The following is a 15,043-nucleotide window of genomic DNA, read 5'->3' as shown; positions in this document are numbered from 1 at the left end:
AATGTGTCTGACACAGAAAGAGGAAGAAAGATTAAGATCCTAGAAAGAAAAATAATTCGGAGGATAGCAGGACCACTAAACAACAAGTAACAATGAATTTAGAAAACTCATGAACCACTAAGTAAGAGAACTTCTGAAAGGAGAAGACATCGTCAGATTTATCAAGGCACAGAGACTCAGATGGATGGGACATATAGAAAGGAGGAATCCAGAAGTCGTTATCAAGAAAATTTCCAAATGGAGACCTGTATCAGGCAGACCACTAGGAAGACCCAAAACTAGATGGGAGAACCAGATAGTAGAGGACCTAAAGCCGGAGATACATATGCGCTCTGCTCGGTGTGCGAGCCGCTCGCGCGCAGCGTATTCGTCAGATTAGTACGTGTTTTCAAGTGACGCACAAACGGCACGCACACGGCGCACCACGATCTAAATTCTGTCGGTTTTTCAACAAACGCTTTGATGGTTCGCAATACGTATTTGGACGGGTTTGCGAGTGGTTTGTTGGTTTTGGCGCGCATGAGTTGAATATTTGTTAGTAATGGAATGGTAGGAACTGTCGGAATGAAATTGATGTTTACCGTGGAAAATCATTATTGTGGGATCCTCAATAAAGAACCATTTAATTTAAAGAAACAACTTAAATCCGATCTGAACGGAAATAGAAGCTGAAATAAAAAAATGTACATGCGGACCTTTTTAAAAAATGTTAGTTCATTGTTGTACTAAAAATAACATGTATTAAAAATAAGATTTATTATTTTATTTGGGCATAAGCAACAATTCGAGTTTGAAATCAAGTTTACTTGACCTTTCGACTTTCGCTTCGGAAATAGTTATCAATATCAAAAAAACATTCATAAGCAGATATATATTATGTGTCACCGGAAAGCGAAATAGGTAACGCATGACTTGGAGAACCTATAGTTTTCTAACTTCGTGTCTGGTGAAGCAACGCAGTTGAAACAGGTAGAGCTAAAGTTCTTATGGAAATCCAACGTTGCCAGTTGATCTTGAGAAAACTGTCATCTGTCGATCTGTCATTTATGAAAAGTGATTTATTTTTTATTTTTTGATTGGCATTTAAATGCATTAATTTTTTGCGAATACTGAGAAAACTAATAAATATTTTTGAAAAATTTAAACACAGAATGAAAGATTACATTATTACCGAGGAAATTTTTTTAATGAGATACGTATTTGAAATTAAAAATCACACATTTTCTGTTTTTTTTTCACAACTGTAACTTATTAAAATAAACATTATGGAAGTTTTCAGGGACTTTCGGCCCTCGATAATAACGTAATCTTTCATTCTGCCCTTAAATTTTTCAAAAATACTTATTAGTTTTCTCAGAATTAAAAAAAATGAATGCATTTAAAAAGCATTAGAGCCGAAATTTTGCGCCTACGCCTTTAATGGCATAGACATTAGTCATTCAGTCAGTTGTAATAACAAATAGACAATTCTATCCTTAATACAATACAATAATAATAATCCCATACAATACTGGTACAATAAAGGACAATAAAATGGATATCGGATAAGATGTACATTTAGGATAAAAAAAGGATTCAAATCTAAACTGAAATCATAAAAAATTTCATGCTCGCATACAAATCTTATGGAAACGTGCATGTGTCTGACAAGAAATCTATAATTTATATTTTTGTTGTGAGCCTGTAGCCAGCAGACTGGATATTGAATGGTGCATGTATATTAAGTTTGATTAAATTTTTATAGAGGCAGTTTAAATGCTGTTAAAACTTAGTGTCTACATTCAAAAAAGATATGATCAAGATCACCCTGTTTCCTGTAATGTTTGCAATTATCGTCTTCAATTACATTTATTTTAAATAAATGAGTTACCTATATTGCTTTTTGAGTTATATTTCTTCAGTTATTAAGAGTAACTAGGTTTTTGTATAAAAAAATTTAGATGAAGTCTAAGACGAAGACGAAATTTAGGATGAAGTCTCTGACAATATTAGAATAGCTCGCTTTGGAAAGAAAAATAAAAATGGGTACCATCCATTTAAAGTGTTCTTATCTTCAACTGAAAATGTTCAGACAGCAGACATGCAGTTCTTAAACAGAAACACATTGACCATGCTAAAACCATCTTTATCAGCATTGATCAGACCCCTAATAAAGGGAAGGTACTTGAATCTGTATATAAAATTTGAGCTTTTGTCTTCTCAGGAAGCAGGGGACAGAACCTGTTGATACGGTATTATAATATCCCAAAGGTAATTCAAAAAAGCCACAATGACTTGGGCAAGCTCTCCATTTTTATTGAAAATGGTAGAGGACTTCGGACTAAATTGACAACTCTGACTCTAAATGTTTCTAACAGCTACTTTGATGTGATCATATTTACTGAAACATGGTTAACACCTTTAATTGTTAACTTAATAAAAACCATACGAAAGCACTAATTGCTAGACTTCAGGAGCGGAATGTAAGTTTACCGCTGAATATTTCACATCTACTAAGCTTCAATACCAAAACTATTAATGATATTATCATACAATTTCTTAAAGATTCTAAAATAAAAATTTAATATGACATCTTCAATCTTCAACTTTCAAATATCTGTGGCAAAAAGTTTATCTAATGCCATCCCCTCTTTGTGAACACACACACACACACACATGGTTAACACCTGATACAAGCGATGCTGAAATTGGTTTATTTAATTACGATATCTACACACAAGACCTGACACAAGAATCCATTAACTTCGACAGTGGAGGTGGTGTGTTAATAGCTGTTAAACAAGTTTTATCCCATCAGATGCTTCTGCTGGACAGGTGTTTGTTCAAATGAACAACAAAAATCATATTGACACCAAATGAGGATGCTATAATGGTAGATAGACTTTTTTATAAAAAATGAATGCATTAAGAAGAAAATTGAATTAATAAGACTTGCTTCAGCAAGTGTAAACATTGAAAGAACTATACAATGGCTAAAATCTTTAAAAGTCAAAGTACAAGTTACTTTATTCCTATTAAATAGTTTCCTTATATGAACTGATATAAATATTATTTGAGGTATTGTTAGCCTTTTTACAACAATACTTAGTAATGATAAAAATTAATTTATGTGTACAGTAGAACCCTGATTGTCCGTGCTCCTCGGGGTCAGATGTGGCATGGATAATTGAAATTTATTTCTTATATAATAATATAATACATATATACATACATATGTACCTACCATAAAAAGATAATAGAAAAAATGATTCTTTCATTACGAGTCTTCTTCTTGGCTTACAGAGTTTCCGTCGAGTGAATAAGGTGACGCTATTTTGATAAAACCTCAAAAATGCAACTTCAGTAATAGAAAACCATAGCACAGATAATCAGGGTTCTACTGTATATATTATCTGAATTCACAGATGATATGAGTGTAGTCAAGTGTGAATATTCTTTTCAAGTAAAAGTACCTATAAGAAATAAAACAATCTTTTAAAACAAGTTTTTTACTTATATAATTGGAATAAAACTGATAATACATTGTAAAAATATACCTCTACCAAAATTTTTAACATTTCTTGTATAAATTCTACATCAAATGGTACTTTAATAAGAAGTGTGGACTTATCAAATGGACAAAACACTACAAAATAACATATTTGTAGTCCTGTAAGTAGCAATTGCACTTGTCCATAAATACATATGATTTTTCTTTAACATAATATTGTTTTCCTTCTTCAATTATGCATAAATATTTAAGGTCACGTAAAATTGATTGCACGGATTTTGTTTTACCTGCCAGAGGACAGTTTATTTCTAGACATTTTCCGGAAACAATTCCATTGACACTGTCAGTCATACTTAGAGTTATTTTTTCATACATATTTAAAGCAACTGATTCATAATTTTTTCCCACGGAAGGGTACAGTATTTTCTTTAAAATTGGAATTATACAATTGGTTGACTTTAAGTACCCAACTTGGGCTTTTATTTTTATCATAAGTAAATAAACGGCAATACATTGTCCCAGTTACTTGCAGTCACGTCAGCTTTTTCCATGCTTCTCCAGTTCGGTTTAGCATAGCTAAAGACATTTCAACAGAGTTATTGTAGCTTACTTCAACATTATTTGAGTAAAATAGAGCTAAATCATAATTTAGTACAATATCAGTAGCCCATTTATCAGCAGACTGGTAGGACTTTATTGTTGACTACATTGTATTATTGTTTTTTTAATTATCCCCACTGTTGTTTGATGTCTGTGGTGCTTAATTTTTTCAAATTTTCCATGGTATGCCTGTAAGCAATAAAAAAGAACTATTAAACAAGTTGCAGGGAAATGGTTCTTTTATCAAACCATTATGTAATCACTTATCGAAAAACATATAGTAATGTGCCAATTATATGTTTGCATTTACCTGAATTTCCAGCTTTACATGTACAATTACATAGGTACAAACATTTTCAATATCAATCATTTCAATTTACAATTATAATGGTTTTTGGTGGGGTTGTCCTTTCAAATTGCCTGTTTGAAGGCACAATCACTGCGGTTTTCCCACTAGATGATAATATTTCACAAGTAATAATACGGTTGGAATCTAAAATTGCTTTCCTTTTTACTGACTACTAAGGTTCTTTTTCTTTTAAAATGTGTTTAAAATATCCTTATCCTATCAAAAGTTAGTCAACAACAACATAACCAAACATAACAAAGATTATCAATGACAATAATTGATAGACGTCTCTTCTCATATTTGAAGATGTGGCAACAATGGATTTCCATAAGAACTTTAGCTCTTCCTGTTGAAACAAGCGGATATATTATAATTGTGTCACCGGAAAGCGAAAAAGGTAAGGCACAACTTGGAAGACCCAATAGTTTTCTAACTTCGCTTCTGGTGAAGCAACAGAGTTGGAACAAGCAGATATATTATAATTGGGTCACCGGAAAGCCAAAAAGGTAACGCACAGCTTGGAAGACCCAATAGTTTTCTAACTTCGCTTCTGGTGAAGCAACGGAGTTGGAACAAGCAGATATATTATAATTGGGTCACCGGAAAACGAAAGAGGTAACGCACAACTTGGAAGACCCAATAGTTTTCTAACTTCGCTTCTGGTGAAGCAACGGAGTTGGAACAAGCAGATATATTATAATTGGGTCACCGGAAAGCCAAAAAGGTAACGCACAACTTGGAAGACCCAGTAGTTTTCTAACTTCGCTTCTGGTGAAGCAACGGAGTTGGAACAAGCAGATATATTATAATTGGGTCACCGGAAAGCCAAAAAGGTAACGCACAACTTGGAAGACCCAATAGTTTTCTAACTTCGCTTCTGGTGAAGCAACGGAGTTGGAACAAGCAGATATATTATAATTATGTCACCGGAAAACGAAAAAGGTAACGCACAACTTGGAAGAGCCTATAGTTTCCTAACTTCGCTTCTGGTGAAGCAACGGAGTTGGAACAAGTAGATATGTTATAATTGTGTCGTCCGAAAGCGAAAAAGGTAACGCACATCTTGGAAGAGCTTATAGTTTCCTAACTTCGCTTCTGGTGAAGCAACTGAGTTGGAACAAGCAGATATATTATAATTGGGTCACCGGAAAGCCAAAAAGGTAACGCACAACTTGGAAGACCCAGTAGTTTTCTAACTTCACTTCTGGTGAAGCAACGGAGTTGGAACAAGCAGATATATTATAATTATGTCACCGGAAAACGAAAAAGGTAACGCACAACTTGGAAGAGCCTATAGTTTCCTAACTTCGCTTCTGGTGAAGCAACGGAGTTGGAACAAGTAGAAATGTTATAATTGTGTCGTCGGAAAGCGAAAAAGGTAACGCACATCTTGGAAGAGCTTATAGTTTCCTAACTTCGCTTCTGGTGAAGCAACGGAGTTGGAACAAGTAGATATGTTATAATTGTGTCGTCGGAAAGCGAAAAAGGTAACGCACATCTTGGAAGAGCCTATAGTTTCCTAACTTCGCTTCTGGTGAAGCAACTGAGTTGGAACAAGCAGATATATTATTATTGGGTCACCGGAAAGCGAAAAAGTTAACACAGGGCTTGGAAGAACCTATAGTTCTCTAATTTCGTTTCTAGTGAAGCTACGCAGTTGAAACAAGCAGATACATTACAATTGTGTCACCGGAAAACGAAAAAGGTATCGCATGACTTGGAAGTACCTATAGTTCTCTAATTTTGTTTCTGGTTGTAGGAACAAGCAGGTATATTATGGTAGGGGAGCAAAGTATGCTAAATGTGCAGTCACTCGAGCGCTTTGGCGACCTATTGGGTTGTGATTATTAGGTCCTAAAACCAAAAAAGTTAAGTAAAATTTTCCATTTTAGTGGGGACTTCCCATTTTTTAATTTAATTTTCCATTTCCAACAATCCTTTTTCCGATTATAGCGCCATCTATCCATAATTCAAAAAAATGTTTCGAATAAAAGTTGTTTATTTTTATACAAACAATCCAAATCTGCAATAAGAAACGGGGTCTACGATTTAAGATTTTAAAGTAACCCCCCACCTCACCTCCGTGGTGGGTCGTGTTTGGAACCATTCGATAGATTTTTCAAAAACATTGATAAAGTGTATTTTGCAGTTTTTCGATATGATGTTTATTTTGCGAAAGATCGCGGGATTTGTATTTAAAATTTTAAATTTACCCCCCACCCCTCTCCGTGGGGGGTCAAGTTTGGTATTTTTCGATAGATTTTTGAAAAATATTGAAAACGTAGTTTTTAGTTTTTCAATCTGACGTTCATTTTGCGAAATATTCGCTTTTTTTTGTGAAACTTTTTGACTCGCCCATTTCCGTACGCCCCGCTCAAATCGTCATATTTTTGAAATATAGACTCTTTTGCATGTACTTAACTTACCTTATCTTAATCTGACAATTTCGAATATTTTAAGGATAGATTTTTTTTCGGGCCCCCCTGAACGAACTCCCCTGTGTTAAGAGCCAATATATGGTGGAGGTACATCTGCAGGGTACCACGTTTCTCCCCATATGATAATCTAACGCGCTCGAGTAACTGCAAAAATCCCCGCTTGGGCTCCCCTACCATTATATTTGTGTTGCCAGGAAGCGAAAAAGGTAGTTCCCGAAATGTTCCCAAACTGTGGCTTATTCCACATAAAATAGTAAATTGCATAAGATGACACAAGAAAATAGTTTCAGAACAATACCATAATAAGATGTAGTAGAAGTACAGGACAGAGACATGATTATCTACAATTACTAAACGTTCGTAAGTTTCCTCTGGATCGTCAAAATGAAAAATTTTAACGAACAATAACCGCGCCACGAACGCGCGGCGCACACACGGCGCGGAGTTCGCGGCGCGGATATGTATTTCCGCCTTTAAGGAGATGGGAGTCAGAGAATGGGTAACCAGAAGCAAAAGCAGGAATGAATGGAGGAAAATTGTAGAAGATGCCAAGTCACTCAACCAATTATAAAACCAAAATGTTAATTCGGATTGATTCACCGCAACAAACGAATCGGAAGAGCCCAAAGAGGGCGGCAATCACACCGCTAGGAGTGTAGATGCCATGATGATGATTTCCACTTCAGAAATGATTCTCAAATTATGATTTCCGAATTGGAAATTGAAACATCTAAATAAATGTATGTCAAACTGAAGTTATCCTTAATTCCTGTTAAAGGTATTAAATAATGCTAGGGTTTTAAGTGGGTGGGCTTCTCTCTTATTGTGGTCCATTTAAAATCAGATTCATTCATTGTATTAATGTTGTTCTGAAGCTATTTTCTTGTGGCATTTTTATATTATTATATTTTGACAACGAAACCCGATTTGGGCTTCGAAACGTTAAAAACATCATTTTTTTGGTAAAATTGTGGCTTATTTCCCATTAAAAATATTCATTGTATTGTTTTAAAAATCGGTTATTGACAAAGTGCTTGGCCTTATTACAAGTAAATACGTCAAGTTTTTAAAAAAATCCAACAAAATTTTTGGAAAACAATATTTTTAAAACATTATTAATAATTAAAAAAATATTCAACAGATATCCAGGGCAAACATTTATTGAAACTAAATTTCTTCTTCTTCTATATAGGCAGTACTATTCGTTGCAAGATATTTCGGATTTAATCAGATTTATCATTTAGTAAAGTACCTTTAAACTTTGGATAGAATTTAAAATTGAACCTAATGTAACGAAATACTAAGGGTGACTATTCGTTACAGCATTAAGGGAGTACAGTCATTTTGTGCTTAATATCGGTCCAGTCTCTTAATCTGGGGAATTCCATCCAAATTATGTTGCAACGCATAGTACTGCCTGTTTTTCTTCAACGGTGCCTTTCATTCTGCCCCTAAGTTGTCATTCCATCTTTTCCTTGGGCGTCCCATACTTCTTCTGCCTAACGGATACTTGTCCCTGGCTATTCTTACTATTCTTGATTATGTGTTCATTCCACTCTTCTTTTCTGTTCTTTACCCAGGTATTTATATTGTCTAGGTATTTATATTGTCATGTTATGCGTCCGATTTCCTCACTTCTTACCCTAAACTGTGGTCCTTTTCCAGCAATCCTTAAGTGCTGTTTCACATTATAAGAATTTTGAACGTGCGAGAATAAGAATTGAGTCGCGCGAAGATATTTTGCTGTGTTGTTTGGTATATTATTTTTATTTACACTTTGTGGCTGAGGTAGGTACATGATACGATGTCTGATATGTATAATTACGATGTATCATTACCAATGGGTATTTTTTGTCCATACTTTTGTCCTAACGTACTGTAATGCGTATTTAATTCATTTGAAATTTCTATTTTGTCAGTTACTATTTCTTATGTTTTTAATTAAAATTCTTAATTTGTTTTTATAATCGTTGTTGTACTAAGATATTTGTAACAGTGGCGGCTTGTCAGGGTCGGCAGTGCCGACCCACACATTTATGGACACATTATAGATTTTTTTAAATATTTAAGTTAATCAGAGTTGATGATATTCGTTTCTGTGAAATAAAAAATAATATCTGTGAGATAATACAGACTAAATTTTATTCATTGTTTTTAAAAGAATTAGATCGATCCGATACGTTAAGTGATCCGTGTGCGCTGTGCGTAAGAGACTTTTCAAATTAATGATCCTAGCCATGCACCCGATTGCGATTGTGTGAATTCTTATAAGGCCCGCTTCGGCAAGCCGTCCCCAGATTGACCATTTGCTTGTAATAAGAAGCTATGGAATATTAGCCGATAGGCAACCAATTATACATTCCCCGTATTTATTTGAATGGCAAGTACGGCAGATAAACAATCACCAAAGACCAGGGCACATCTGTAAAAATATGATAGTACATTAATTTGGACGTTGAGAGGTGACTCATATTTGTTTGCAGAAATTGCTTGAAAATAACTCATATAATAATATTTGAGTTATACTCACACTCAAAAAGGTCCGGAACATTGTTTAAATAATAAAAATGAAGGAAAAATTCGATTTTTTTTCATACATAACATAAAAGTTGCGTAATTAAATTTTCTACAATATACGATTAGTTAAAAATTTTAAAAATTGTCACCCTTGTTGCAAAATTGCAATAATTGCGAAGAAATCATAAAAAACAAGTATTCGCATTTTACGTTTTTCAACCATTTATGGTACACTTAGGACCTTCATAATTTTACCCAGAAAAACTATATCATATAATAAAACAATACTGTGAATTTCATTAAGATCCGTTCAATAGATTTGCAGAATAAATTTTGCAATCCAGCTTTCGCAAATAAATTAATTTTTTCAAAATGTTACAGAACTGAAAATAAAGCAGACAGCAAGTTGAATTTATTTTTACGTATAGAAGAATACTGTACCTTTCTTCTATATGTAAAAAAATTCAACTTGCTATCTGCTTTATTGTCAGTACTGCAACATTTTGAAAAAATTAATTTTTTTGCAAAAGCTGGGTTGCAAAATTTATTTTGCAAAATCTATTGAATCGATCTTAATGAAATTTACAGTATTGTTTTATTATATCATAAAGGTTTTCTGGTTAAAATATGAAGGTCGTAAGTGTAGCATAAATGGTTTAAAATCGTAAAATGCGGATACTTGTTTTTTGTTTTTTTTTCGCAATTATTGCTGTTTTGCAACAAGGATGACACTTTTTAAAATTTTTAATCAATCCTATATTGTAGGAAATTTAATTACGCAACTTTTATGTCAGTCTAACTTTTCTCAGAAGTGAATACTTTGAAAGTTAAAATCAAAAAACGAAGAAAAAAATCGAATTTTTTCTTCATTTTTTGACATTTTGATTATTTAAATAATGTTCCGGACCTTTTTGAGTGGAAGAATAACTCAATTATTTCCAAAGAATTTTCAAAATACAGGGTGTCCCGGAAAATAGTGCGTTCCTTTAAGGTATGAAGAGAATACACCATTTTGAACAAAAAAGTCCTATACCATTTTTTTCTAAAGTTAACCGTTTCCAAAAAAAAAGATAACATTGTTTTCCATATACCTGTATTTTAATGTTTGGAAATTTTAATAAACTGTCAACATCGTACGCACTACGGAATAATAACAGATAATAAGAACTCGTTTGTGATTGTGACTATTTGTTTACTAAAATTATTTTCTTTTGAAATATATTGAAATACCTATTGCATAATTTTAAACGAATTACACATCTTTTAACTGAACTAGTGTCTTTTAACTGAACTAGTGAACTAAATGTGTTGAATGCTGAGTATTGCTGAGGGCTTTAACTGATTTAGATAGTTTACAGTGGAACTTAAATACACCAGATAATGTCTCAGTACTTTGTTTACTTGTGAACTGAAATAATTAAGTTATACTTACTTGAAAATAAGTATTATACCAAATAGATGTTTCAAGTAACCCACTTTCACAAACACCCTTCATAGGACGTGAAATACCGGCAAAACATTTTGAAAGAAATATATATGTATAGTATGCCTCCCCATTTAGTGATCTGCCATAAATAATCAACGTAATAACGTAATAGGTAATACACTCACGATTCGAAAACATTTTCGGTATTGACATTAAACAGGATTCTTTAAAACTATCTGTCTTCTATTTATTTACATGGGACTGTCTATGCTTAAATTTGCGTACCGCACATAGTTGTCAGATTTAAATTTGCATACCAAAATGTATTTTAATTTTTTGGTCAAACGTTTGCATTTAGAAAAAAATGTTATAAGAGCTTTTTGTTCTACATGGTGCCTTCTACCTATGCCTTTAAGGAACGCACTATTTTCCGGGACACCCTGTATCTATTAGACAAGTTCATTAAAAATTATCCATCATTCTTTAATCAAATAAAATAAGAAAATGGATTAACAGTTTTATATGCTGACCTAAATATTTTCGGAAGGTGAGATAAGTTACAAAATATGTTTGATTTTATATACTGCAATTCATTAGGTATAACAAACTGTTCCCGAAATTAATAAATTATTGTGCTCAAATATGGGCAAATTCTGCCTCAAATGAACGGGATTTCTCTTGTCTCAAAAGAGTCAAAACGTATTGTCGAAACACCAAGAAACAAGAGAGAATGTCAAACTTGTCTCAAATGTCAATAGAAAAAAACTTTTAAAACCTCTCCAAAACAATAATAAATTTTACCATGACGTTATAACCCATTTTGCTACTTCGAAACAACATAGACTAGAGTTAATTTATAAACAGGTTTAGTTTCTAAATTTATAGGAAAAAACAAAAAAAGAAACAAAAACCAAAAATCTTCTATGAAATTGAAGCCTTTCAATTAGATGGCATACCTATCTGAGGAGACAAAACCTTGCCGACCCTGTCCCTAAAGCCACGAGCTGCCACTGATTTGTAATCAACTATTGTAACTGGGAAATAAACCACAATTTAACTAAAAAAATGATTTTATTAACGTTTCGACATCCGATTTGGGCGTCGAAACGTTAATAAAATCATTTTTAAGTTATATTATGGCTTATTTTCCATTTACAATAGTTTATTACAAAAATGCTACAAGGAAATAGCTTCAGAACAACATTACAATCTATGTTTTTTATGTACAGAATTTAAAAGACCCTCCGTCATCCACTCATTTTTAAATGCTGTTCCCCTCGTTTTAAATGTTGTTTTTAGATAATTTCACACAAGACATGACGGCTCCAGTCTTCGCCGAGTCGTTTACCCTATAAAACTAAATATAATTTCGTAGAATAAAAGGTACAGTTATATTATATGGGGCGAAATCAAATTATAGCGTTGTGGTTACTTTATCGTCGAAGAAAGAGAAATAAGAGGAACCGAATTCATTGGGTGCATCCTATGAACGCAAAAAGATACGATTTATATATTTTTATATTCACACTTATTGATTGACCACCCTCTATACTCAACGTTAATTGCAACTATGTAAAATAAAGTTTATTATAATATACCCAGCAGTTTTAATCACTGTTGTTATCAGTAACATATAATTAATTTTGCTGTACTTACCAAATGTATTTTTTCTTTATCACCTAATTCGTCAAATTCACTGTTAAGTGCACGGCATACACCATTCCAAGTATTTCTCGGGAAGTTTCTATATTTATATATTTGATATATTTCTATTGTTTTGTCCCAAAGAACAGGTCTCGCTTCAATTAATGTTATTAATATTTCACTATCAATCTGAGACATCATAATATAAAATATATGCACTTACTTCAAACAGCCACAAAATGTAAATGAAAATAATGTACCAAACAACCACGTAAACTATCTTCGTGCGACTGAAAGACTGTATCATATGAAAGGATGCATTAAGTTCCCTATACTACTGGGTGCGTAAAGACGCCACGGCTGCCGTCTGTTGTTGTAAGCGAGGGACGGCATAAACGCGGCGATTTCACCGAACGTTGGAAAGCCACCTGGAATGTCGTCGTGCGTTCTAACCCTCGCACTTCTTCTTTTATATAGGCAGTACTGCCTGTTTTTTTTTCAACGGTGCCTTTCATTCTGCCCTTAAGTTGTCATTCCATCTTTTCCTTGGGCGTCCTATACTTCTTCTGCCTAACGGTGACTTGTCCCTGGCTATTTTTACTATTCTTGATTCAAACATCCTGCTTATGTGCTCGGACCACTCTTCTTTTCTGTTCTTTACCCAGGTATTTATATTGTCTACCCGACATATGCGTCTGATTTCCTCACTTGTTACCCTTTCCTGTAGTCCTTTTCCAGTAATCCTTCTTAAGATCCTCATTTCGTTGGTCTCCAGAGGTCTTCGTGTTTTGCTTGTATAGTCTTGTTTCGGCCGTGTACGTCATAACTGGCCTAATAACTGACTTATATATTAGTGCCGTTGTTTCCAATCTTAGGTGTTTGTTTCTCCAAATTGTGTCATTTAGGCTTCCGGCCGTTCTACTGGCTTTAATAATTTGCTCTTTTAACTCTTCTTCGATATTGTTGTCGGTTGATATATTAATTCCCAGGTATTTAAAAGTCATTACTTGTTGTATAATTTGATTGTCTAATATACTTGAAACTAAACTTGTTAATATATTTTAGGCATTTGGCAGGAGAGATTGCAGGAGAATGGGCCGAGACTGATTTTATAGTGAACACTGAAATTAGGGAAAAACTTATCTTACTAACAAAACAAATTGTGCCATATAATATGGCACACAATGCAGAAGCAGAAGCATGTGACTTGCTTATGGAAATTGAAAGGCTTGATCTACTAGAACAGTATGTTGATGAAAACATCTACCATAGAGTGTGCTTATATCTCACCAGGTAAGAATATGGAATTTACTGAATTTTTTCTGTTATTTTTAAAGATAAAAATGTTCTTAAATCTTGCTTAATAATTGACAGCTTAAAAATTATTTATTTGACAAGGAACTATTGCCCAATTGAAATACAAAATTATAATACTAAAATTTAAAACCCTAATTAATTACATGTCATAAAATTAATAGGCGAATCAACGAAGCACTAAAAAGCCCAAATCTTAGGAATTGTGTGCAGTAAGATGAATCGTCGTGCAACTTTTTGCATTCAATTCGAGAGTGTCAGGAAATTTTGTTAACTTAATTAATCTCCGGGAGATAAAAATTGCATTTTGTGCATAAGAAAAATGAATTTTCGAAGTACATACATTTCGAAGAGATGGAAAATGAAAAATTTAGAACTCGGGAAATACATATTGACAGAAATTAGTACAATTTTTATACTCCGGGTTTTGGGGGTCGCTTGTGACGATAATATAATTTTATCGTCTAGAGTACGTCAATGAATTAAGTAAAACGTGTTTTTGTACCGTCTCGGACGATATAAAAGTCGGAACGAAAAGCCTAGTTGATTATTATACTTGGAGCGTTGATCGAAGAATAATAAACAATAACGAGGTATAAGCGGTAAGTTATCCTATTTTCCGCCGTCGTTTTGGTGTGTTGAACGAATCCGACGGTTTTCCTTTTGCTTATCCTTTTACGAGCGTTGATCGTATTTCCCTACATGTCTTTTCCGCTGGCGAAATGAGCGAGATTTCCTCTCCTTATATGTCCGTTTCATATTAATAAATGTAATTAATAAATCCACGCGATCGTCGGTAGTATTCATTCATGTACCAGATATCGTCACATCAATCCGAACCTAATGTTCGATACGTAATTTCTATACGTAATATATTTTATTATCGAAATTAACGAGTAGTAATTAAGGCTAATTATCTTATCATTTGTAATGTTTTGATTCTTAAATAAATGTTTTAAAAAAGCGAACCTTCTGTCTTCGGCTGAATTTTTGTTACCTGGAGCAACAAACGCAACGATCACGTTACACGCTGAACACGAATTTCATGACAACAATGGTCTCCGAGGTACCTGGTGTCCAAGGTGGAACTCGTCACCTATAGTTTTATGTTCTAATGATTCAAAATCAGTCAATGACCATTATTTAGTAGTTTTGGGGGTCACTGAACACGAATTTCATGACAGCGATGGTCTCCGAGGTACCTGGTGCCCAAGGTGGAACTCGTCACCTGTAGTTTTATGTTCTAATCATTCAAAATCAATCCA

At 33.6% G+C, this 15,043-nt stretch overlaps 1 protein-coding gene across 1 annotated transcript in view; it reads left to right on the top strand.

Moving 5' to 3' along the window:
- The window catches only part of LOC114333186 (26S proteasome non-ATPase regulatory subunit 2), a 67,423-nt gene that overhangs the window by 18,008 nt on the left and 34,372 nt on the right, over positions 1 to 15,043 (top strand). The window contains exon 4 of the mRNA XM_028283038.2: positions 13,530 to 13,757. Coding sequence (XP_028138839.1) covers positions 13,530 to 13,757 — 228 coding nt within the window. The remainder of the gene's footprint in view (positions 1 to 13,529; positions 13,758 to 15,043) is intronic.

This window comes from Diabrotica virgifera, chromosome 10 (assembly GCF_917563875.1).
Source record: "Diabrotica virgifera virgifera chromosome 10, PGI_DIABVI_V3a".
Classification (NCBI taxonomy): domain Eukaryota; kingdom Metazoa; phylum Arthropoda; class Insecta; order Coleoptera; family Chrysomelidae; genus Diabrotica; species Diabrotica virgifera.
This window is presented reverse-complemented; position numbering and strand designations above follow the sequence as displayed.